Here is a 23,497-nt window from a genome sequence, read left to right as displayed (position 1 = left end):
TCCTAAAGTAGTGTGAGTGATGGGGGGCTGACGGCACCTCGCTTCCCGCCAGACTCTGAATTAGCCTTTAATTCTGGTTTATAGCCGCCTCACCCATAAACTTTACGATGGACCCCCAGTACCCCTCCCACCCCCCTCGGTAACCTCCCCCCGACCCCGTAACGTAACACGCCATCACCCAGCATTACACACAACACACGCAGCAGCTCAGTATGAATACGTTTTATTGACCAGCAGGCAAAAAATAAGGATGTATTATTCTTCATTTTAACTTGTTCCAGAACAAAGAGGAAAAACAACCAGTTTCATACAGTATTTGTCCATCTATTTACAAAACCAAAAACTTATTTATATATATATATATACTTATATATATATATATACATCCAGAAACGCCTATCTGCTGCTGAGAACAGTGCTTTATTGGGCTCGGCCACCAAAACAGCGTTTTATTTGCAGTGTGAACGGTGTCCCCCCCAATATAGGTAGAGAGATAAAGGGTGGTATTGGCAGAAATTTGTTGGCCCCTCCTACTGTGCAGCCCGGTATGCAGATTAACGGTTCTGTATTAAAGCAGATCGTTTGCATATAAGGCATTTTAGGAGGTGAAACCAACAACATTAAAATGCAGGCGGCGGCGTCTCGCTTGTGATTCTGGAAGTATACGTCTGCATTCTGATCAGGGCGATCAGACATATTTACTAAGATTTTATTTTATATAAAAAAAGGAGTTCATATAAAAACAAGGAAGTCCGTTTAATATTATCCAAAAAAAAAAAAAAGCACTTTTATCAAACAGACCTAGAATGCCATAAATCAGCAACATTTACAGAGGATCAAAGAGTACAAAACATAAATAACAACATTTTAATTGGGAAAACGCGCGGCCGGAGAATCTTTAACACGGGGTCCGTCTGCCGCTAACAGAGCAGGCCCGGCCCGGCGGGAACTACAATTCCCACAATGCACCAGCCGGCCCCTGCAAGGTATGGTGGGAATGGTAGTTCTGCAACACAGCCTAAAACCTAAAGAAACCCTTCTTTGACTTAACAGGAGAGATGGCGGCGTCTCTGTCGGTACAGACCCCGCGCGCCCTGTCCGTAGATATTCCAGTTTGTTTTATATACCCTACGGGTCAAAACGTTACAGATGGCAAATACCCGCTCGGGTGCCAGGCATGCGCCACCTCCCGTGGCACTGGGAATGTGAAAAGCTCATAAAAAAATACTAAAAACTGGAACCCTGACCCACGCAGGTGGCAGTAGTCTCGGCGGGCAGCAGCATGCCCGCTCTCCGTTCTGCACAAAACTTGAGGCGCCCCTTTAATTAAACAGCAGCTACAACTGGGGGGGTTATGGGGCTGTTACGCGGGGTCCAGGGCATCTTACGGAATAGACCCCGTCCCTCTAGAATTTAATGACCGGCGGTGCGTTTCTGCCTCCGTCATCTATTTTGGAGTTTTTGGCATTTTAACAGTCTAAATCAGACTGGAGTAAACTTTACCCGCTGCATGCTGACATTTAAAAAAAAAAAAAAACAAAAAAAAAATTTAAAAAATGCACCACTTGGGGCAGTGAGGGCAATAAAAGCTTCTCTCACCTGTTTGGAATTTTAGAAACAAACAATAACTTAAAATTGTATTTGCTTTAAAATAATAAATAAATAATAAGAAAAGAAAAAAAAAAGGTCCACCAGGTCGGACAAAAGCAGCAGGGAAACCCGTCTCGGTGAAATGTAGTCGGTGTCGAGACGCACCGATCTGGGGGTGAATATAAACCAAACCCAGGTAGGATTTTAACACCTTCATTTCCGTCACATTTTGCTTGTATTAATACAAGGTGGCAGCTCGTAGTGGAGCGTCAGATTTTGGTACATCCCCTGCCCCCCACACGTTATCATCTAACAGTCGCGTGCAGCCTTGTCTGGGATCGTCCGAATGGGTCCCGTTACACAGAAAGCGTTCGTCCAAAAGCTTTGTCCAGGGGAACCCTCCTCAGAGTCCGGTCGTTCATTCTCACCGCTCCCCCATGTTGCGCGGTAGAGCGGCGCGTCTACGGTCGTCTTGTCTCACGTCTTTGGTCTCCTAGCTCTCAGAGGGACCCTGCTCCGCGTCTCTCGGCTCCTGTGTGCTTTCCGCTTCCTCCGGAATGTCCTGCATTCTCTGGAATTCTGCAACAGAGAGAGAGACAAGGAGATGAGGACATCCTCGCGGGCCTCGGTCACACGGCCGACGGTACAGCATCTCCATGAATTCAGTGTGGGGAACCTAATCATGGGCTGGGTGTACGTTAATATCTCCCCGACACCATGTATATGTAATGTGTCATGCTCGCCTACAGTGGACTTTCTCGGAGAATGTGTTGGGGTGAGCCCCACTTGCCCCTGAGCTGTGGCACAGACTCACCTCGCGTACTGGAGGGTGACACCGGGGGTCCCCCACCCTCCTCTTCTGAGGACTCTGTGTCAACTGTCTCCGGGAGCTTCTCCAGCTCCGTTAGGTCACTAAAGTCATCCTTAAGGTCAGGATCCTCTTGGAAGGAGATAACTGGAACCAAACCCTCCGGGATGTCTGAGGTCCGCCGGTCAGGGTGGAGCTGAAAGGAGAGAGACAGCTGTTGGGATGGTGCATCGCTCTGCTTGAAGGTGCCTAAATCCTTAAATTACCCCCCAGAACAGAAAAATGTAATCAACAGCGTAAAAATCAGTACCTGGGGTGGAGTAAAGGTTTGGTACAAGGCATCTCCAGCTGGCAAGCTGCGTCTGCGTGGATCTGCTCCCCTGACCCGGGCCAGCTCTCCTCCTCCGTTGGTCTTTTCTTTCTGCAGGAAGCTCACTTGTCTCTTCACCTCCTCCAATTCCCGTTCCACCCTGGTCCTGGCCTGTTCGCTCTCCCTCAGCCGGGCCTCCAGCATCCCAGCTTCTTGCACTTTCTCCTCGCATTGCCTCCTGCACCTGCGGAGCTCTTCCTGGAGGAGCGTGTGCTGCCGCTGGAGGAGAGTAAGCTCCGTACCCTGCTTGTCCACGCTCTTGGAGAGGGGCTCAGCCGCCGAGATGTCACGAGAGTTGGTCCGGGACAAACGCTCCTTCTTGTCACCGCCATCCTGGCCGTGGAGATCTAGCGAGGCGTCCTGCTGGGTGATTAGCGACTACAAGAAAAACAAGAGTCAGGAAGCCGATTGCTACTGTCTGATGGGGGAGCGGTGCAGGTAGAGCGGGGGGACCCTTGGGTTTCCTGCCTTTTTTACCCTTTAAATTCTGATAATTGGTACCGATCCAAGATGGCGGTCGGTCAGCACATCCTTACCTGCAGTCCATGGATAAGGCAGTATATGTTGGCAATTCTCTGCACGGCGTCCTGCAACAAATGGGAGAGAGTCGTTACCAAAGCTGCATTTAAAACCAAAACCCGCGCAGTAATAGCGAGAAGTCCTTATAATAAACCTGCAAGACTTACTTCTTGGGGACTTTTCTGTTGCACTTGGTTTCCGTTCCGGTCCTAAAGCAGAAGAAAATGGAGAATTAAAGGGACGTTCATGTGTTTTCACTGTGGAACGAGGCCGTCGCTGATCAGGGTGAGATCCATGGCTAGCCCCGGTTAGAATCTGGTATATTTGGGTCTCACCTTCAAGTTGGAGTCCTCATCCTTGTTGGTTTCCATGGAGCCATTGATGCCACTTGTGTCTCCATCTAAAGGTCAGTACGTGACATATTAACAAGAGGGCAATAAACCACACGCGCTCTCTTTTAGACCGGCACCCCTCAGTACTTACGCATGGATTCGGTGCTGTCAGAGGCATTGGAGGAATTAGACGTGTGGTTGTGGGGATCTGTCTTCAGAAGCAGCTGCTCGGTTCCCGTCCCCAGAATCACGTCCTTCAGGGCCTCCACTAGAAGGTAAAGAGAGCATGTCGGGTGCTGCCCAAGAGCCAAATCTTACCATCATGGCCGCTAAAGTAACCCTAAGTCCTCTGCTCCACCTCACCTTCTTTGATGGTCTCATTGATCAGCTTCTCTCCTCTGTAGCTCTCCGTGGAGTCGCTCCTGAAGAGATTCCGAGTGTTTACAGAGAGACCGGGAGAGTCGTCGCCAGCCTGTAACTGCACCACCTTGTTAAACAGGGTCACCTTTTCCTCCAAGATTTCAGCCACTTCTCTGTCCTTCTGCTGTATGACCTCTGTTGGGGCAAGAAGGCAGATACAAAAATGAGCAATAATAATAATAATAATGGTACAACTGCCCCCATCCTGCTACACTCAACAGCTCGTAACAAGAATCGTCTGTCTTGGGTTTTACGACCCAAATAAAATAAACGGCTCTAAGAGACACGAGACGTCCAGCCACCTCTATCTCAAAATGTACGGTGAATGGAGATATCTACCTCTTAGTTTTCTCAGCTTGGCTTCAACTTCGGTCTCAATTAATGGGAAATCCTCCCGTTTTGGGCATCTGAAAGAAAGAAGAAGACACGTCGGAATGCGTCATACAACAAACTTCCTACAGGTTCTGTCTTTTCCTGCTGTGTTGTTTGGTGGCGCTTCCACCTAACCTAGAGAAGGTCTGTTGCCGTTACTTACACCCGAACAGACTGGTCGATGATCTTCATCCAGGTGTTCCTCTCCTCGCGGGATGCGGCGTGTACCTCATACATCTCGGGGGGCTTGGCGCTGATCAGGAACATGCCCTTTTCTTGGTTGGCGATGTCACGGACAATCAGGTTCTGCAGCGAGATCACGGGGTACTTGTCCTGCCGGGTGGAAAGCACACATGATTATATCAGTCTTTGTCCGCTCAGAACAATCCACTAGATTGCGCATGCATAGGAGTTTACAGGTCTAACACGTGGGCACGAGGCACCATCCTTTCTGGTTCTCCGCGGTCTGACTTGGGCACTTTTATTGACCCCCACAGAGGGAGAACGGATGGGTTGGGGTCACCAAGGGCTGCTGTTTCAATAAAATTCACATGAACCCTAGCAGAGGATAATGGGAGTTGTAGTCCTACTAGACTAAGCAGATCACAGAAGGTCAGTGCTCCCCCGTGTGGCGCATGCGTGTAGTGCAGACACGTAATCACTTGACATGTACGTTTTTTCCTTGCGTTGTGTTTTTTGATAAACCCAGTAAATAGCGGTTTGGTGAAATGAGCAGACAGAAGCCAGCCGTCCTCTTACCAGGGTTGGGAAATAATACTTCTGGTCCTTTTCTTGGAGCAAAATCAAGACGTCTGTCATTAGCAGCATAATCACATCTGGAGGAGAAACAAATTAATTAGCAGATCGCGCAGGAACCAGACGGATCAATGAGGGAACCCCCGTCGACGCAGCGGAACTGGAGCGCGCGCAGCCGGCCGGCTCTAACCGGACCTTTAAAGACTGGAAAGAGGGATGCAAGTTCCCAATCTACCACTAAATTCCGTGTGCCGCCTATACTGGGGCACAGATCGCTTTTGCCCATGGCAGGTTTAGTTGCACTCCACCCCACGCCCAGGGGAGCTGAATTCCCCAGCTTTTAGGATACCTTTGAAGCGTCCGGCTGCCGTCTTCCACAGGAGGGGCCCCTCATGGATAAGTTTCCTGCGCAGCAGCTCCTCCTTGCCGAAGAGGTGACTTCCCATCACCTGGGCTGTGGATTTGCTGTCCACCCGGTGGTAGATCTCCTGCAGGCGGAGGTTCTTCTCTTGGTTGTAGACCTCCTGGTCGATGGATGAAATCAGCTCCTTGACCAGTGTCAAGGAAGCAGCGATGTCCTTGTATTCCTCCTCGTTGCCTGGGCAAAAACAGAGGTGGCATTTTTAGGAGGAAACGTAGATGGGGCAAGAACTCGGTGCCCATTATATTGTAGAAAGCCTTCTGTGGTTTTTTTCCCCCCACCGGGCTCGCTCACCTTTGGAGTTCTGAAGTATTCTGTCAATGAGGACGGGATATTTAGTGATCCTCTGGGTGACCAACAGTATACACTCCTGCACGCCGTGCCTGCGCAGCAACGGGGAGCGCGTCATCTTCTGTAAAACGAGAGGGCAAGACAGAGTTACTTACGTTTAAGTGCTTTAGCGAATAAAGAAGAACCAAGAGATTAAGTGTTTGTAATTCGGACGGGGGTCATGTGACACAGCAGCCACGCTCCCTAAGCTGCGACCGCAACTCCCAGCCACGTTATTCCGCGGATGTTATTTGTACATCACCACGGCAGCTGCATGCGCTGAAAGGCCTGTCTCGCCGCATGCGAGTCTTTCATAACAAGCATTTTGAGTCGCAGTTTTTGGTACGGATCCCATTTTCAGCGAAGGTCGCGCACGACGCTCACCCTTATCATCTGCTGGAACTTCTTGTCTCTGGAGAAGAGCTCCTTGTAGAGCTTCACGGCCTTGTGGTGCTGGCTGCAGAACTCCGTGTACGCTTTCTTCACAAGCTCGGCGTTGGTGCCTGAAAACTGCAGGAACGCATGTTATAAATGGGGACCAGAGCTGCGCGTGTCCGATGGGACACAATGTTACCCCCTGGTGTTCTAACTCAATAATAATGAGACTGAGAGCAGGTACCTGGTTGATGAGGATGTCCCCCAGCCGATTAATGACAAAATTCTTGCTGCTGTCGGACGCCAGCGAGTCCTTGCGTCTCTCCAGGAGCTGGATCAGGAAGCGAACGTGGATGTCGCTCAGCTCGTCCACGCAAGGGAACATCTTCTGGACCAGAGCCGGGTCCATCTGCAGGTCTTCCAGCATCCCCTTGCGGAACATGTTGGTCATGATCTTCAAGGTGCGCACGTGGTGGACCTCGGTCTGAATGAGCTCTGGAGAGGGGAGGAAAGGAGTCAGCGAGTCCCGCAGAGTCCTGCCTTATGGGACGAGCTGCCAGCTGGGGTAAAGCCTTCGCCTGAGGGGTGTTTGGGGCATCTGGTTCTGTAACTGCCCCGTCTCTCTCCATACATCCCGCGTCTCTTACCGTAGATCACGTCCTGCCGTTTCATCACGTCCTTCTTGTGCTGCTTCAGGTAGTTATTATCCACAGCCAGGCTCCACGAATCCGCCTCAAACTCCTTCTCGTCTGTGGCAAAGTCGCTCATCAGCTGGTTATAGATCACTTCGGCACCTGCGGACGGGTTTACAAACAACACACCTTAACCCGACAATAAATAGGATACATAACGCTCGTATATAGTGCGTTTCTCCATCTTAATTTACATCTATCGTTTCTCTGTGCTTTGCATTACTAAGCACCGTATGCTCTGAGTTATCCCCCCAAATCCCTCCCGGGGGGGGGTTGTGGCTGGACAGGATGTAGACTGTAAGCTCATGGGACCGCTGTGAACCTCGTACCTTCGTCGATCAGAGACTCCATGGAGAGCGTCCGGTTCCTCATGTTGAGCGAGTCTGTGGACTGAGAGAGGATCCGGCGGATTCCCAGTGGGCTCTCGTCGTTCAGGTTCCTGAGTGGGTGGGATGCAGGGAAAGTGCTCAGCCTCATGTAACGCCATCTCTAACACGAGTCCCTCTCCCCTCAGTCTTACATTTGTATAAAGGGACTAAAAACATGAGAATATTAACAGCGTGTGTGTGGGGGGGGATTCCCTGGTTTCCGTGGCGATATAACAAATTCTACCAGTTTGTAAAACAATTACTTTTTTACATAACCCCAGCGGGGGGTTAATTCTCGCATTACAATATGTATTGTCCGTCGTTCCGATACCAGCAGCAGGGAGGGGAATTTGAGTCGAATAAAGTGAAGTTACACAACTTGAGTGTAGACTTCTAAAACCGCCCGTTATTCTGAGGAACTCGCGTTAAACCAGAAGATTCTCGGTGATAATGGCTAATTTGCGGAGAATAAAAGGCCGCTCCATTTTACCCAGCGATGTTGGTGGTGGAGACGCTCTTGGACAGGGATAAAGATGGCCGCCCTCTGCGGGAGCCGAGGAGCGAGTGGCGCAGGCTGTCTGACGGGTAGATTGCGGAGTTGGGGCGCTCTCGCAGGGTGGTGGCTGTGATGGGGAGAAAAGAACAAGGAGATCACTATATGTGGAGCTGTCGCCATGGAAATGAACGGTTGTGCCTATATAATAAAATATATAATTTGGTGGTGCTGGAGAAATAGATGAAAAAATAACTACGGTACTAATAAAGTTACTGTTTTTGTTGCTGTAGCTGCTCTGTAAGGCGCACTACCACTCACATCCACCAGGGGGCAGGGGAGCGCAACCACGGGCACATTTCCTCATTTAATATTCTCATTATTGAGCAATATGGTGGCTTCATAGTCCGCAGCCATAATCTGACTATAGATTGAGAGTTGCATTACTTACTCTTATTCCGGAGGGACACATTCTGCAGGGCTGAGTTATTCTTTAAGGAAGCAGCCTTCTGTTGCTGTGAGAGGGGAAAGAACATGAATTACTCACTGGATATCTGCTACCAGATCCCCAAGTACCCCACTCAAACTCCACCGTAGTTAGTATGTCACCTCTACCCCCAGGCCATTCCAAATACAGCTGGGCTGCCCTTACGTTCATTGCATTATATATTCCCCCACAGCTAGTGTTCCTTAATGGTCTGTGGCCCTCCCCATATAAAGAATGGACAGCCCTACCCCAGACTACACTCTATTACCACCCCTGGAGTTACCCCCGTGACCTCGCTCAGGGCACTTACCTTCTGTTTGACCTTGGTGCAGCTTGGCAGGGAGTCCTTACACCGGTTATGTATGGTAACGCTGCACGCTGCGGGGAGAGACGGGGCGTTATCGTGAATATCATTAATTATCATTCAGCCGTCAGCAGGCCCTGGATCTCTGTATCAACACGCAAAGGGGTATCTCTCCACGCCTTCGCCTAACCCCCCCACCCACCTTCCTTTGCCCCTATAGGCATGCAGGCCGGCGGATGACTGGTGGGCTCGCAGCTGATGCTGAGCCACCCTTCCCACGGCTGTCAAGGGATAATAGGACTTGTAGTTGGTGAACAGCTCAGGTGCCTGATGTTTGTCTTTTCCATCCTTCATCATAAGCGTGATAAATTTGCCCCGGCAGACGCCTCAAGGGGCCCGACAAACATCTAACTGGTACTGGAAGTAAATTAATTAAGCCAACTCCACGCAAGTAAACCACATCCCTCGCATGCTATTAATTAGCTGCTACTTAACTGTGCATGCCAGGGGGCGGCTGTGGCTAGCCGGGGTGACCTGCTGAAGACTGTTTTGATAGATTGGGGGGGGGGTGAATGACGTCTCGTGAAACTCAGACACAGACCGGCCTCTCTCTCCCGTGATATCTCACAAAGCCGCCATTGTCCGCGGCTGGCACTGGGAGCCGGGATCATGTCATCAAATCATGAGCTAAACCTACGGAGGGTGATAAATCGCCAACGCTCCGAGGGATCTGCCCCGATAAATCGATCCAAGGGATCTGCCCCAATAAATCGCCAGCATTCCGAGGGATCTGCCCCAATAAATCGCCAGCGCTCTGAGGGATCTGCCCCAATAAATCGCCAGCTCTCCGAGGGATGTGCCCCGAAAATCGCCAACAACGCACATCATGCTTATAAGTGCATGGTGGCCCCGGGAGGGATTGGCCCTTAAACATGTCACTGTCACATCAGAGCCTCACTGTCCCTCTCCTGACACGCGTGGCGCTGCCTGTGACAGATGAGACTGGCTCCCTGGAAAACGTGGTTAAGTGTGACCGTGGACAAAGGGTTAAACCCACACGGCCAAATTCACAGCTATTCGGGGGGAAAATATATCGAATGAATCTGACCTCGAAGCAGAGCCGTTACACTGTGCCAGACGCGGGCCCCTCTACGCTCTATAGACCAAAGAGCTTGCACTTAAATTCTGAACGCTGTTCTGTAAGAGAGCGCAAGCCCAGTCTAACGGCCCTAGAGCATGAAATCATTTTTGGGGTTCAGTAAATAAACTCATGGCAAGAACAAAATGACTGCCACAGTAAATGCCCCTGCAGCTTCCCCCCCTGCTTTAAACTATATGGATAATTTTAGAAATAAGTACCCCAGCAACCCCCCCCCCCGCTCACACTACATTGTGACACAAACACACAAACCCCGTCACCAACACAGCGAGATACACAATATTAATGACACTCAACCCAACACTAAAAAGAGACAGACACTGAGATGATTCTGTGTACAGGGGGTATTGTGTGTAGGGGGGCAGGGGGTGTTGTGTGTAGGGGGCGGTTGTGGGTACGGGGGGTGTTGTGTGTAGGGGGCAGTTGTGGGTACAGGGGGGTGTTGTGTGTACAGGGGGCAGTTGTGGGTATGGGGGGTGTTGTGGGTACAGGGGGTGTTGTGTGTAGGGGGCAGCTGTGGGTACAGGGGGGTGTTGTGTGTAGGGGGCAGTTGTGGGTACAGGGGGGTGTTGTGTGTACAGGGGGCAGTTGTGGGTATGGGGGCAGTTGTGGGTACAGGGGGTGTTGTGTGTAGGGGGGCGGTTGTGGGTACGGGGGGGAGTTGTGTGTAGGGGGCAGTTGTGGGTACAGGTGGTGTTGTGTGTAGGAGGCGGTTGTGGGTACGGGGGGCAGTTGTGGGTACGGGGGGTGTTGTGGGAACAGGGGGTGTTGTGTGTAGGGGGGCGGTTGTGGGTACAGGGGGTGTTGTGTGTAGGGGGCAGTTGAGGGTACGGGGGCAGTTGTGGGTACAGGGGGAGTTGTGGGTACGGGGGGGCAGTGTAGACAGGCAGGGGTGTAGCGTGTGTAGTCTGTTCACGTTACGGCAGCTGCTGTTCTGGACAGATGTGGAGTCCAGTAACACGCGGAGATCTGCAGCAGCTGTTGGTGCCGGAGACGCATAATCCAGGTGGAACAGCTGCCGGGGGGGGGGGTTCCTCGCTGAAACTGTAGAACACCCACCCCCCCGATACCCCAACTAGATCCATGTACACGCATGCCACGCACAGACGCCAGGGTCTCTATATACCTCACACGCTACCTCTCTGTGTCCTCATGGAGATCCGCTCTATAGAACTGGTCACAATACTCCAGGGAGATCTTACCAGGGATCTATAAAGAAGGATCACTAGATCTAAACAAACATCTTGCGAATGATTATGTGAAATGGTTGGTAACGTTACACAGGAGACGGAGTCCTGTAACTATGTATTTGGAGATGGTGGGGGGTGGGGAGGGGGCAGAGGGTGTTTTTAGACACATTTCTGGACGCGTTCATCTGGTTCGGCACAGCATGTTCTGGGGGAGCCTGCGTTGGCAGGAAAAGCTGAATAGGCGGCTGCTTTGCACAGGTGGGATGGTGGGGTCAGCGGCGGGACGGTGGGGTCAGCGGTGGGACGGTGATGTCGAATTGTGTGATAATCCCACTGCACTCCCCTCTATCTAACCCCGGCAGTCAGATATATGCAGACAGAGGACCTGCCGCAGATGGCTTTTATCTCCAGCGCTGGCCCAGTAGCACGCATCAAACAGCCCCCCCCCCCGGCAGCCCAGACCCTAAACTACAGCTTGCCCCGTAAATCCGCGGTGACGTCCTGGAGGTTCCGAGACATTTGTGGCTTTTTCATCACGCAGATGCCGGCCCGGACCTATCGTAACACAGAGGAATGCATCTGTCGCCGGCACAGGCTCCGTAAGAGCGCGCGAGCGTTCGTGCGCACGCTCCCAGCCAGCCTTGCACACGCACTAACCTCTCAGCGGTGTAACGGCTTCCCTTCCCAAACACTTGATACAGCTGTACACGCACACGTGTGTGCTCTGCGTGACGCCCGGAGGCAGCACTTACTGGGGCAGATGAGAGCCTCCTTGGCGGTGATGCTTTTGTTGCACACGAAGCACATGGTGGTGCCCGACACGGTGATGGTGGTGAAGAGGTGCCCGTTGGTGTATCTGGTGTCCTTCTCCTTCGCCTCCTTCATCTTCTCTTTCTCTTTGTTCTAAAAAAGAAAATAAGCAGAGACCGGGGTCAGCGGCAGCTCCCAGAATCCTCCATTCCTACAGAGGCGAGTAGCAGCCCCCTCTCCGCACCCAACATGCCCCCTTCTTTCCTGCTCTTAACTTTTGAACTGAATCACCTCTGCTGGGAGTACCCCCCATTAACCCACTTCACATTCCCCCCATCTTTCCAGGCGTCCCTTAAAACCAGCAGCCGTGCTTGAATCACGCACCTGGAGGGCAGCGGCCCGCTCATACTGCCTCTTGCCCCTCCAGCTCATGGTCCGAGGGGCGATGTCGCCCCGGGCGGAGGCGCTGATGGAGGGGCTGCGGTGTCCTGCCTGTTGCTGCATCTCCGGGTAAATGCTGCATTATCGGATTCTCCCCACTACTTCTCTACAGATAACCATGACAACCCTCAAACTCTGCCAGGGGGCGGCCCTCGCCTCCGAACATCTCTGCAGATACGGGGGGAGAGGAGACGGATACGTATAGAACCAGCGCTCTCCAAATATCGCACCATTAACCCTTTAGGGCACAGCTAATGCCCTGTGCGCTTGCCTCGGCGCAGCCTAGCGTTGGGGTATTTAGCAGAGGGGCCCCGCTGCTGTGCCTTTTTGATGGGGGTATTCCGGGTGAGAAAGGTCACTATAGAGGTCGTTATCGACTCAGTATGCATCAAGGTGACTCATGCCTCATCCCATGGACTGGATTTTCCTGTATGACATCATAGCTCGACCTCACACAGCGGGGGCTGAATGCAAGCAATCTGAAAGACTGCAAGCTCTTAGGCCAGGCCATGGCCACCGTAAGATTGTTTAATAAGGCTGATCTATAGGAATTAAAGGACAGGGCGCTGGGGAAGGTTGGGTAACAATCATCCGAGTGCCGCGGTTTCTGGGTGAAAGAGGAAACAAGCGCTACTTCCTGCTACAGGATAGTGAGTAATCGCCCAGCCCGGGGGCCGCCTGCCGAGCCCGGGGGCTGCTTTGCGGGGGAAAGCTGGATTAAGGTGCCCTTGTACAGATGTTGAGCCCGGGTTCCACAGGCACCCAGAATGATTAAATCCTTCATGTTTTGAAAATCTCATTTTTTCTGCCTATAATGACATTTAACGAGTATTTAACATTCTACCCCATTTAAAGAGCCATTGACGGCCTTAACCCTGGTGACTGGACATTTAAAATCAGGATAGCTGGTAGTTTGCGCAAGGTTATAAGCACAGATTCGTCAGAGTCGAGGGGCAAGGCGTAGTTTTTCCACCCCACACCTCCCACTTTCATAATACGTGTGTGTGTGGTGGGTGTCGGGAAGTTTATAATCATGTTATCGGAGGCCGCGGTACATGTAATTACAGCCTCTGATGATGAAGGCACCAGACACCCTACCGGAGTCATTACATTAACCAGACGTGCACAGAGAACGTGTAACCTATTCCTCCTCTACTGCAGCACGGACCCCCGTAAACCAATACCACCTCTGCCAGGCACAAATTCCATGCATCTACTGTGGATATGCCCTCATAACAGTAAGCATGCACCAAGATGTAGCAGGCAAGCAGTTAACAGTGATTGCGTAACCCCCATAGTGCAATCGCACTGGGACGCTCATACCCGACACGAGGTGGGGTCACAGGTCTGCCCCATGAGCCCCATCCTCCCGCTCCTTCAGTCCTGAGCGGGGAAATTCCTGCAGATAAGATCACTTTAATCACATTCCTGCCGCTCACAACTACCCCAAACAGCCCCGGAGCCGGGTTATTCATTAACCTCCCATACAGCCTATTGGAGCTCATTGCTGACCTCCCGCTTCGACATTAAAGCTGCCGTCCCACTTACACAAGACCGTTACCAGCAGTCTCTAGCGAATACCCGCAGCCGCGTTATTCTCTCCTCGCGTGAAACAACACAAATAATTAACAATCTATCTACGGGAACAACCTATCACATAACAGGCCAGGGCCCGACAAACCCCAGGTCGCCATGGTGACCAGGAATCGCTTCTCGACACCTAGTGTTCGGCAGGAGAGCAATGGGTTAACTGTACAAACTATGTTACTGTATGTATTAGTCTGTGTGTGCATGTTAATATGTTACTGTGTGTGTTAGCGTGTGTCAAGGTGCTACTGTGTGTAATTGTGTGCATTCAGCAGAGTAAGTGGGACAGCAGCTTTAAATCCAGCTATATCCTGTCATACAACACGCATGAGCGCCACGTGGATTACGCCAATCCACATGTAACGTAATATAAAAAAAAGCATACCTACCAAATGTCCTTTCTTTCCTAAGAGCTCAGAATGTTTGCTGGGTATGAGGGGATCGCAGGGCTCTACAGCCCTAAAAGCCCCGATAATGTGTATAGAAACAGCAGGGAATGGCTTTATAAATCTAAAGGGGTAAATAAACCCCATTATTCTTCTAAATGCCCCACTTAGTTACACAAATGACCCCGCCTCCAGCCATGCCTCTAACCACACCCCCTAAAATAAAAGGATCTCTCTGGCCATAGGGAACACTGAGATGTCGGGACAAGTGGCCGGCAGCACAGAGATCGGGGAGGCAGGGGTGCATCATTTATTGAGTTAACCATATTCCTGGCTGCCACATCTGAAAGGTACTCGGCATGCGCAGGAACCCCCAGGGGATCCTGACCTTTGGGGAGAGGCTTCCCCGCCGCCGCCAGCGGCGAGTTCCCTTCTCTGTAACACATTCGGATGATGGATTTTCTATCTCAGACTCCAGGGGCCGCCTTGGACATGCAGCCTTTTCCTTTAAAGCCATTCTTAGAGTCCCTGCCCCTCCAGGGGGCATTAAGCTGTGGAGGGGGTCCTTTCTGAACAGCTCTCTCCTCAGTGTATTAAATGAGATCATTCGATACGTGATGTCATGAGTGAAAGTGAGTGCAGAGGAAGGAAGTGGCAGGGTGTGGACGCAGAGGGATTACATACAAGCATCATACAGACGCCGTCAGTAAGCGGGGCCAGCAGCGCCAAGTCTAACACCGTCCTCTGTACAGCTGACAGGCCCCTCGGCTGACACCGATCCCCGCTCTGTACAACTGACAGGCCCCTCGGCTGATACAGATCCCCGCTCTGTACAGCTCACCAGACGGCCCCTCGACTGATACCGATCCCCGCTCTGTACAGCTCACCGGACAGCCCCTCGGCTGATACCGATCCCCGCTCTGTACAGCTCACCGGACGGCCCCTCGGCTGATACCGATCCCCGCTCTGTACAGCTCACCGGACAGCCCCTCGGCTGATACCGATCCCCGCTCTGTACAGCTCACCGGACGGCCCCTCGGCTGATACCGATCCCCGCTCTGTACAGCTCACCGGACGGCCCCTCGGCTGATACCGATCCACGCTCTGTACAGCTCGCTGGACTGGCCCCTCGGCTGATACCGATCCCCGCTCTGTACAGCTCACCGGACGGCCCCTCGGCTGATACCGATCCCCGCTCTGTACAGCTCACCGGACGGCCCCTCGGCTGATACCGATCCACGCTCTGTACAGCTCGCTGGACTGGCCCCTCGGCTGATACCGATCCCCGCTCTGTACAGCTCACCGGACGGCCCCTCGGCTGATACCGATCCCCGCTCTGTACAGCTCACCGGACGGGCCCCTTGGCTGATACCGATCCCCGCTCTGTACAGCTCACCGGACGGCCCCAGTTATATGCCATAGCGCTGTTACAATAGAGAACGCTGACATATTGGTAGAGAAAGAGAAGAGAGAATAGGTATTCCCTGCACTCGATGAACGGAGAGAGAGGCTCAAAACAAAGATATAAAAAAACACCGGACGCGTTTCGCACACGAGTGCTTCCATCGCACGGCTGTTTGTGAAACGCATTTTCTTTGTGAAGCTACTTGTGACACATAAGTCTCCTTCAAGAGCCTCTCAGTCCGCGGAGCGCAGGGAGTCTTCACATCTTATGTTGCCCCCCGTTGGCTGGTTTGGCGTGTCGGGGGTGGCAGCTTCATAGTGTCTACAACTCACGATCCCCATATACAGCAGCCACCCCAGTGAGCACTAGCTCTGTGTCCTCCTGGTCCATATATCACAATACTCTAGGGGAGATCTCACCAGGGATCTATAAAGTGGGATCACTAGATCTCCGTGTCAATCTAGACATGTTTCGGGATAACTCTTCTTTAGAACGTGGTCCAAATGGAAGTTTTGTTTGAATGCGCAACATCAATGAAGACGATGAACCCTTTGGAAGGAGCGCCGGCTCTCCACGTGGCGCCCGTCAGGCTACAAAAGCCTTTGTTAGAACGACAATGCATCCGAATGATGGGAGCTGGGGGGAGCGGGAAAGACTCCTCAATGACATTATCCATGGGCGGCCATCCCCGACCATCGTTTCAGTTAATGATTCCCAGGGCCTTTTGTACTGCGTGCGGGTTGGACTGAGATGATCCTGCGCGACCCGGTGAAACTCAGGAAGCAGCCAGAGGGTTCCTGAGACGCGCTGATCATCTCACTCCGAACACGGAGATTGCACAATCAGGAGACTCGTGACCCGTGACACAGCCGTTTATACAGTCTGTGGGTGCAGGGACGGGAACCCAGACCAACGGAGACCCGTCCCAGAAATAACCCTCAACTAGGTAGCCTAATGTGCTGAGCTCCTTGGGACAGGGTCTGCCAGTATACCGCTAGACTGTAAGCTCCTTGGGACAGGGTCTGCCAGTATACCGCTAGACTGTAAGCTCCTTGGGACAGGGTCTGCCAGTATACCGCTAGACTGCATGCTCCTTGGGACAGGGTCTGCCAGTATACCGCTAGACTGTAAGCTCCTTGGGACAGGGTCTGCCATTATATCGCTAGACTGTAAGCTCCTGGGGACAGGGTCTCCCATTATACCGCTAGACTGTAAGCTCCTTGGCACAGGGTCTGCCATTATACCGCTAGACTGTAAGCTCCTGGGGACAGGGTCTGCCATTATACCGCTAGACTGTAAGCTCCTTGGCACAGGGTCTGCCATTATACCGCTAGACTGTGAGCTCCTTGGCACAGGGTCTGCCATTATACCGCTAGACTGTAAGCTCCTTGGCACAGGGTCTGCCATTATACCGCTAGACTGTAAGCTCCTGGGGACAGGGTCTGCCAGTATACCGCAAGACTGTAAGCTCCTTGGGACAGGGTCTGCCATTATACCGCTAGACTGTAAGCTCCTTGGGACAGGGTCTGCCATTATACCGCTAGACTGTAAGCTCTTTGGGACAGGGTCTGCCATTATACCGCTAGACTGTAAGCTCTTTGGCACAGGGTCTCCTATTCTAGCAGCGCATGGGGCAGGCATGAACATTAGTAGTTGGGTTATGAATCAGCTGCTTGCAGTAATCGCACTTCCTCTGCCGTTTCCCCTTCCCCCCAGCACAGGTTCAAGACAAAGACTGTCTGAGTCTCTCCCCTTTCATGTCAAAACAATGGCACCTCAGTGAGGGAGAGGAATTGCCCCGGGGGCAGCTGAGCAATGCAATGCTATTGTCGTGTTTGGTCATTACCAGTTCCACTGGAAGACTGCTCCGTTATTTACTACCCTCTGCTAAAAACACATTAAGCCACAGTGCTGCCTGGCACTCAGGGTTTACAAATATTGGGGTCCATGCAGCCCCCGGTATAACATGAACCTTCCCGTTTGGGTAGAGAGGGAGGCCGCTGTGAGGTTTGGAGTAAATTAACCCATTTATCGGGACCCCCGCGTGTTGTGGGGGCCGTGGCTGAAACGTCCCTCAGTAATGCCCCTGGAGGGGTCACGTCTCCCAGACAAACCCGTGCCATGGTGAACAGTCAAATATAAAGAAGTTAATTTGCATGCAGGGTGGGTGCTGATGTCACAGAGGGGGCGGAGTTACAGTAAATCCCTCTTCCATAATTTTTTGATCTATACATTTGCTTGCAGCTGCCGTAGTGCCAGCTGGCTGATCGCAGCTGTGCAGATCCAAGACCCCCGATTTGTTGGAACCTCGGCGGGCTCCGGGAATCCGGAGTCTGATGTTCCAGCCGTCGCGTTAGTAGTTTGGAGGCTCGCGTTTCTTGGGATAGTAATCGGATTGGAGGTCGCGCCGGGAGGTGAGGGCTCTCGGGGGATCTGTAATCCGCCATTATTCTCTCATTAGAGGGATATTTAATAAATCCGGATTAAATCCTGACACTGCACCAGGCGCCGTGTAATGGGAGTCCCTGTGGAGGGGCCCACCCCAGCCCAGCGACCGCACATTGCATCCTGGGATACAGCTCCCTGGTACCTGTGTGACTGGCGGACACGCAATCGGTACCGGCAGATCAGCCCAACACCCCTCTATCAGTACATAGATGCCGCCAGCAAGCAGGTACCAGCTCACGGGAGACTGTCCCTAATTATTACCACCTCTGCTGGGAGGTCATATCTCCTCTGCATTGTATTCTTGCAGGGACTTTCTGGTTCCTAGAAATAAGAGCGAGTCTGCCAGTAACCCATTTTCTCTCTCTTGGCACCAGTGACACCGACTCATTCTGTGGCGCCGTTCCAATAGAGACTTGTGAATCAAGCATTAGCCCGGCACCTGCCCTCTAATACCCCGAGGCTATGTGAGCACCTGCGGAGATGGAGCCTCTCCGCTGCCCCGGCCCCTTTCACTGGGCCGGGGAATCTGTCTTTCTTATGCAATCGCACCTTCACAGCCCAGTTCCAGTGGACTGCAATTCTCACAATGCTCAGCCACATCTTTCTTTTCTAACGCACAACATTCTGGTTATTTCTAAAGAAAATTTGGAATCCTGACAAACGTGTAACTGGGGGAAGCAATTAGACATTGCACGTCTCATTTCCTGTCACGGTCTAACAGCAGGAAGTGCTCAAGGGGAAGCGCAAGGGAGATTTGCTTCCCCCACTTTCTTACTTTGAAGATGTCACCAGGAGGAACCGATAAAACACGTCTTTTAACCTTCAAAAGACAGATTTTCCTTTCAGACCCCCCCAATCTAAAAAAAATAAGGCTATCTGGTCTCATGCTTTGTTTCAAAAACAGATCCCAACTTTTATCAGCCTCTGCCTCCTCCACTGGGGCACTGTTCCATGCATGCACTACGCTTTCAAGCAATAGTCCTAGAAGTTCACTTTGATGGATGGCAGGGGAGCCGCACAGCGAGCCCTTTGTGTAGAATGGGAGTGGAATTACGTGGATAATTGAGACCCCGGCAGCTGTACTCCGTCTGCTCAACTTTCCAGGCAGTAAAAACATTTCCAGGGCAGGAAACGGCGCGCTGCCTCCCACCAAATAACAGAACTGCCACGTTAACCCTTTATTCCCACGTGTTTTGAGACGCGGGCGCTGTAACGCGGCAGCGGATGCTGGGGGGTCTGTTATCAGGGTAAGTCTGGGGGCCGGGAGACGGAGCGGTGCGGATCTGGTGCGTGTGACGCGGGGCGGCTGCCAGCAACGTTACGCATCACTTAACGTACAGAAAGTTTCAAAATCTCTCTCCAGCTCGCTGGCGCTGCGCCCGCAGACGTGGAATGTGAGTGCAGACAGCACGGGGGGCCGGGGCAACAAACTGCCAGCGTATCATCTCACAACAGCAGGGACGGGGCAGATCGCGCCAGCCTCGGATCTCACATCAGCCTCGGATCTCACATCAGCCTCTAATGTGACGACATAACTGCCCCGCCGTTCCAGCCTCCAATCTTACAAAATAACTGCCCCGCCGTACCAGCCTCCAATCTTACAAAATAACTGCCCCGCCGTACCAGCCTCCAATCTTACAAGATAACTGCCCCACTACTATTAGTAAGTGCCCAAGTGAGCGTTGCAGCCCGTGTATCTGCCCCTTCTGCTAGGGCCAAAGTCATTGTGTTCTGTCTCCTCGTAACTGCCCCGGGGCGAGGGTCCACGTGACCAGTAATACTGCTGATGTGGGGTCCGGCCGTGGCGCGCGGGGCTGTAAGTGACGGAGAGGGGGCGCGGACGCCTGTACCGGGGGCAGCCAAAAATAGCTTCAACTACCACGGCAAGCGACTGCGGGAAGCAGGGGGCACGTGGGACCGCTCTGGGGCTAAAAGGTGCAGCCGCTACTTGGTAACCCACGGGGGCAGTACTGGCTTCCTTTAACCCTTTATGTATCTGCGGTCCCACGGGGAGGGAAATAGTTAACGGCGCTGACAGATGGCAATGGTGCGCCGCTCACAAGGTCGAACAATGAAGACACAATGGGGAATCCCTGCTCTCCGACCCAAGCTTCCTCCTCGCCGGGACCCACCCGTTTCCCATCTCCCACCACGTTCGCCCCTTTCCCGTACGTGACTCTCCGAAGCGGCTTGAGGCAGGTTAACGACGCGGGGCAAGAATTAAAATAAAAATAAAACAAAAACCCCAGGAATTAAACCAGACTGACCTTCAGAGCGATCTCCTTTGTGCGTTCAATCCGAGCTTTTGAAAAGGACTCAATCCGAGACATATTCCCCGGGGTATCAGCGAGTGCGTGGCCCCTGACTGTGCGGCCCCCGACTATGCACCCCCTTCAGTTTGCGGATCCAGGGGCTCTCGCTGGTTTGGGTTCGGGGAGACAGAGCGAGAAGCACGAACTGGCAACACTTATTCACAGGAAGTCAGAGCCTCGGAGAGGCTGATATTATTCAAAACCAAACCTCCTCCACCCCCATCCTCCCAAAGCTTGCCTCTCTCATCCTACTACCAGCAGAGGGGGTGGGGTGCCTGGCCTGACCAGTCTGTGTGCACATGCCACAGCTGCTGTGACAAACTATTATTCCACCCCAGAGAAAGAAGGGACCTGCCAACACACAGGAGTCCCTGGCTCCTGGAGCACACGATCCAAAACCATGTCGTGCATTTGGGAGGGGGTCCAAAATATAAAATTCAGAAATTATAAAAAAAAATAAAAAATTGTCATGAATGAAAATAATGCATTTTCTAGATATTAAATCGTTAAGCCGTGAGACTTTTTCCGAGTGGATTTCACGGGGAGGAAAAACGAAATATTTTGGCGTTTGGATTTTTTTTGTTTGATCCGCGCGGCGGGGAGCAGGGTCCAAGCTATACTGGAGGAATCCCGTACGGCAGAGAGAGCGCTGCCATTGTGCTCGCAGCGGAAATTATGCCAACCCTTAACCTCCGCATCCAGCTGCTGGTCTGTGCCGGGTACTCATTACCTCCATTCAGAGGAGTCTGCGCTCATTATAATAAATGCAATTCTGCAAAATACACACAAAAAATCCCCAAAAAACCCCAAAACATTTCATCTGATCATTAAAAAAATAATAAAAATAATACTCATTAAAAAAAAAAAAAACGGGCTTCCCCGTACCTCATGCCTATGAGGTGAGGCGATCAGTGAGACTCCATCACACAAACATTGCAATTACCATGGCAACCGACATCGAGGAAGGGGAGGAAAGACACAAGATTACAGGTGAGATAGGCACACAAGGTACCTATCTCGCCCCTAATCCCGTCTCTCTCCCCCCTGATGCCTCTTTTTCTAGGAGGTCAGAATGTTTGCTGGGTATGAGGGGATCGCAGGGTTCTGCAGCCCTAAAAGCCCCAATTATGTATCTAGAAAAAAGGGGAACATCTGGGGACCAAAGAGGGACTTACCAAAATCAGGGACACTTGGAAGGTCTGACCTGTGCCCAATCCTCCTGTTCAGACACGAACCCCGCCAACCAACATGTCAGAGGGCCGGGGCTGGACCGGTGATGCCCGTATAAGAGCCATTTAGAACGCTTTAGAACGTTAGGAGCTCGTAGAGGAAGCCTGTGCTGTTAGGGTAACTTCTGTTTATTTATCTCCGATAATTGCAAGCCTCTCGTCAACAAATAACAATCTTCTGCAACAATGTATCCGGAGACACTCGCTAACATTCCCAGCAAAGGTTTTATTCCTCCCCTCTGCGCCACAGGCGAAACAAAGTAAAAATGGGCAAATAAGCCATTTCCTGGCATTCCTCGCCAACGGCCTATTAGAAATCTTTTTGGGGCGGGGGACCTGCCCCCATCACATTCTGTGGCTTGCAGCGGGGGTAAGTGGGCCACACCGTGCCAGGGTGTGGAAGGGGTTCTTACACAAACACTGGAGGGGCCGGCAGTTCAGACTGCTGACGTGGCCTCCCGCCAGCCATCCATGTCTAATCTGCAGAGGCGAGACAGACCGGTCCAGCCATGTGCCCGGGCCACGGGGGGCAAAAAGGGAGACAGGAGAGGGGAACCCACTGGCTGAGCATCTTGGGCGTTTAGAACCATAACAGACATGAACAGGATGCCCAATCCCAGCCGTGTAAAGACACCTTCACATTATTACATCCCGGTGTGGAGACCAGATGTTAGATCCCTCTTTTCATTAAAGGGTTAATCATGGTGGAACTTGGGATATCCAGTCCAGGCTACTGAAATATGGAGCTGGGCTCCCAGAGGGACCGGTCAGGGAAAGGTTAATGGCGATGATGTCACTCAGATGGAGAAACATCGGATGGCCATGACTACAATTCCTATAATCCACATCCAGGCTGTTAATCCCCATTAATGCCCCGTTCAGGTTAAGCTGCTCAGGGATGTCCTCGCATGCAGTGAGCAGGCGCCCCCCGCAGTGTAGTCGATGAATACAGCGAGAGGGTTTTCTACCACCGAGGGGTTAATCCATACATTCCTTCCCCGAGTCACAGACCATGACATCATCAGTCTGTTCCAACGCCTAATTATAGGAACGGAGCAATTTCTCCACCGCCCACGACTGAGACAGCTGAGCGAGCGGCACAAAAAGCCATGCAAGGGCCCTGGAGAAAGCCAAAGAGCTTGCAATCTACACCTCTGGGCAAAGGCCACTGTGTGATTTAAAGTCACGGCCGGGCTGGTGTGCGATGTGATATTGTGGTCTGGCTCAACACAGACAGGTTTAGGTGGAAGTATCCCTTAAACCTAATCTATCTGTCTTTTATCCTTCCGGTACACGGGGCCTGAGCTCTGTCCTTTATGCCACCGGTACTCGGGGCCCCGAGCTCCGTCTTTTATCCTTCCGGTACACGGGGCCCCGAGCTCTGTCCTTTATCCCACCGGTACACGGGGCCCGAGCTCTGTCCTTTATCCCACCGGTACACGGGGCCCGAGCTCTGTCCTTTATCCCACCGGTACACGGGGCCTCGAGCTCTGTCCTTTATCCCACCGGTACACGGGGCCCCGAGCTCTGTCCTTTATCCCGCCGGTACACGGGGCCCCGAGCTCTGTCCTTTATCCCACCGGTACACGGGGCCCGAGCTCTGTCCTTTATCCCACCGGTACACGGGGCCCGAGCTCTGTCCTTTATCCCACCGGTACACAGGGCCCCGAGCTCTGTCCTTTATCCCACCGGTACACAGGGCCCCGAGCTCTGTCCTTTATCCCACCGGTACACAGGGCCCCGAGCTCTGTCCTTTATCCCACCGGTACACAGGGCCCGAGCTCTGTCCTTTATCCCACCGGTACACGGGGCCCGAGCTCTGTCCTTTATCCCACCGGTACACGGGGCCCCGAGCTCTGTCCTTTATCCCACCGGTACACAGGGCCCCGAGCTCTGTCCTTTATCCCACCGGTACACGGGGCCCGAGCTCTGTCCTTTATCCCACCGGTACAC

At 52.4% G+C, this 23,497-nt stretch overlaps 1 protein-coding gene across 2 annotated transcripts in view; it reads right to left on the bottom strand.

The window, feature by feature from the left end:
* Positions 1-1,817: 1,817 nt before the first annotated feature.
* Positions 1,818-23,497, bottom strand: part of ARHGEF2 (Rho/Rac guanine nucleotide exchange factor 2) — a 42,906-nt gene continuing 21,226 nt past the window's right edge. The window contains exons 1-22 of one of the 2 annotated variants that reach the window (XM_053475332.1): positions 20,271-20,491; positions 11,739-11,889; positions 8,644-8,711; positions 8,298-8,361; positions 7,844-7,976; positions 7,315-7,424; positions 6,941-7,087; positions 6,538-6,788; positions 6,303-6,428; positions 5,883-6,000; positions 5,517-5,765; positions 5,171-5,247; positions 4,575-4,744; positions 4,379-4,446; positions 3,983-4,174; positions 3,771-3,887; positions 3,623-3,687; positions 3,455-3,496; positions 3,305-3,355; positions 2,709-3,146; positions 2,405-2,594; positions 1,818-2,169 (exon numbers count right to left, since the gene is read on the bottom strand). In XM_053475332.1, the coding sequence (XP_053331307.1) occupies positions 2,084-2,169; positions 2,405-2,594; positions 2,709-3,146; positions 3,305-3,355; positions 3,455-3,496; positions 3,623-3,687; positions 3,771-3,887; positions 3,983-4,174; positions 4,379-4,446; positions 4,575-4,744; positions 5,171-5,247; positions 5,517-5,765; positions 5,883-6,000; positions 6,303-6,428; positions 6,538-6,788; positions 6,941-7,087; positions 7,315-7,424; positions 7,844-7,976; positions 8,298-8,361; positions 8,644-8,711; positions 11,739-11,889; positions 20,271-20,333 (2,976 nt within the window). In that variant the 5' untranslated portion in view covers positions 20,334-20,491 and the 3' untranslated portion in view covers positions 1,818-2,083. Of the gene's footprint in view, positions 2,170-2,404; positions 2,595-2,708; positions 3,147-3,304; positions 3,356-3,454; positions 3,497-3,622; positions 3,688-3,770; positions 3,888-3,982; positions 4,175-4,378; positions 4,447-4,574; positions 4,745-5,170; positions 5,248-5,516; positions 5,766-5,882; positions 6,001-6,302; positions 6,429-6,537; positions 6,789-6,940; positions 7,088-7,314; positions 7,425-7,843; positions 7,977-8,297; positions 8,362-8,643; positions 8,712-11,738; positions 11,890-20,270; positions 20,492-23,497 lie in introns of those variants that run through there. The other variant, XM_053475331.1, reaches the window with a different exon arrangement.

The sequence above is a fragment of the Spea bombifrons genome, chromosome 9 (assembly GCF_027358695.1).
Source record: "Spea bombifrons isolate aSpeBom1 chromosome 9, aSpeBom1.2.pri, whole genome shotgun sequence".
Taxonomy (NCBI): domain Eukaryota; kingdom Metazoa; phylum Chordata; class Amphibia; order Anura; family Pelobatidae; genus Spea; species Spea bombifrons.
This window is presented reverse-complemented; position numbering and strand designations above follow the sequence as displayed.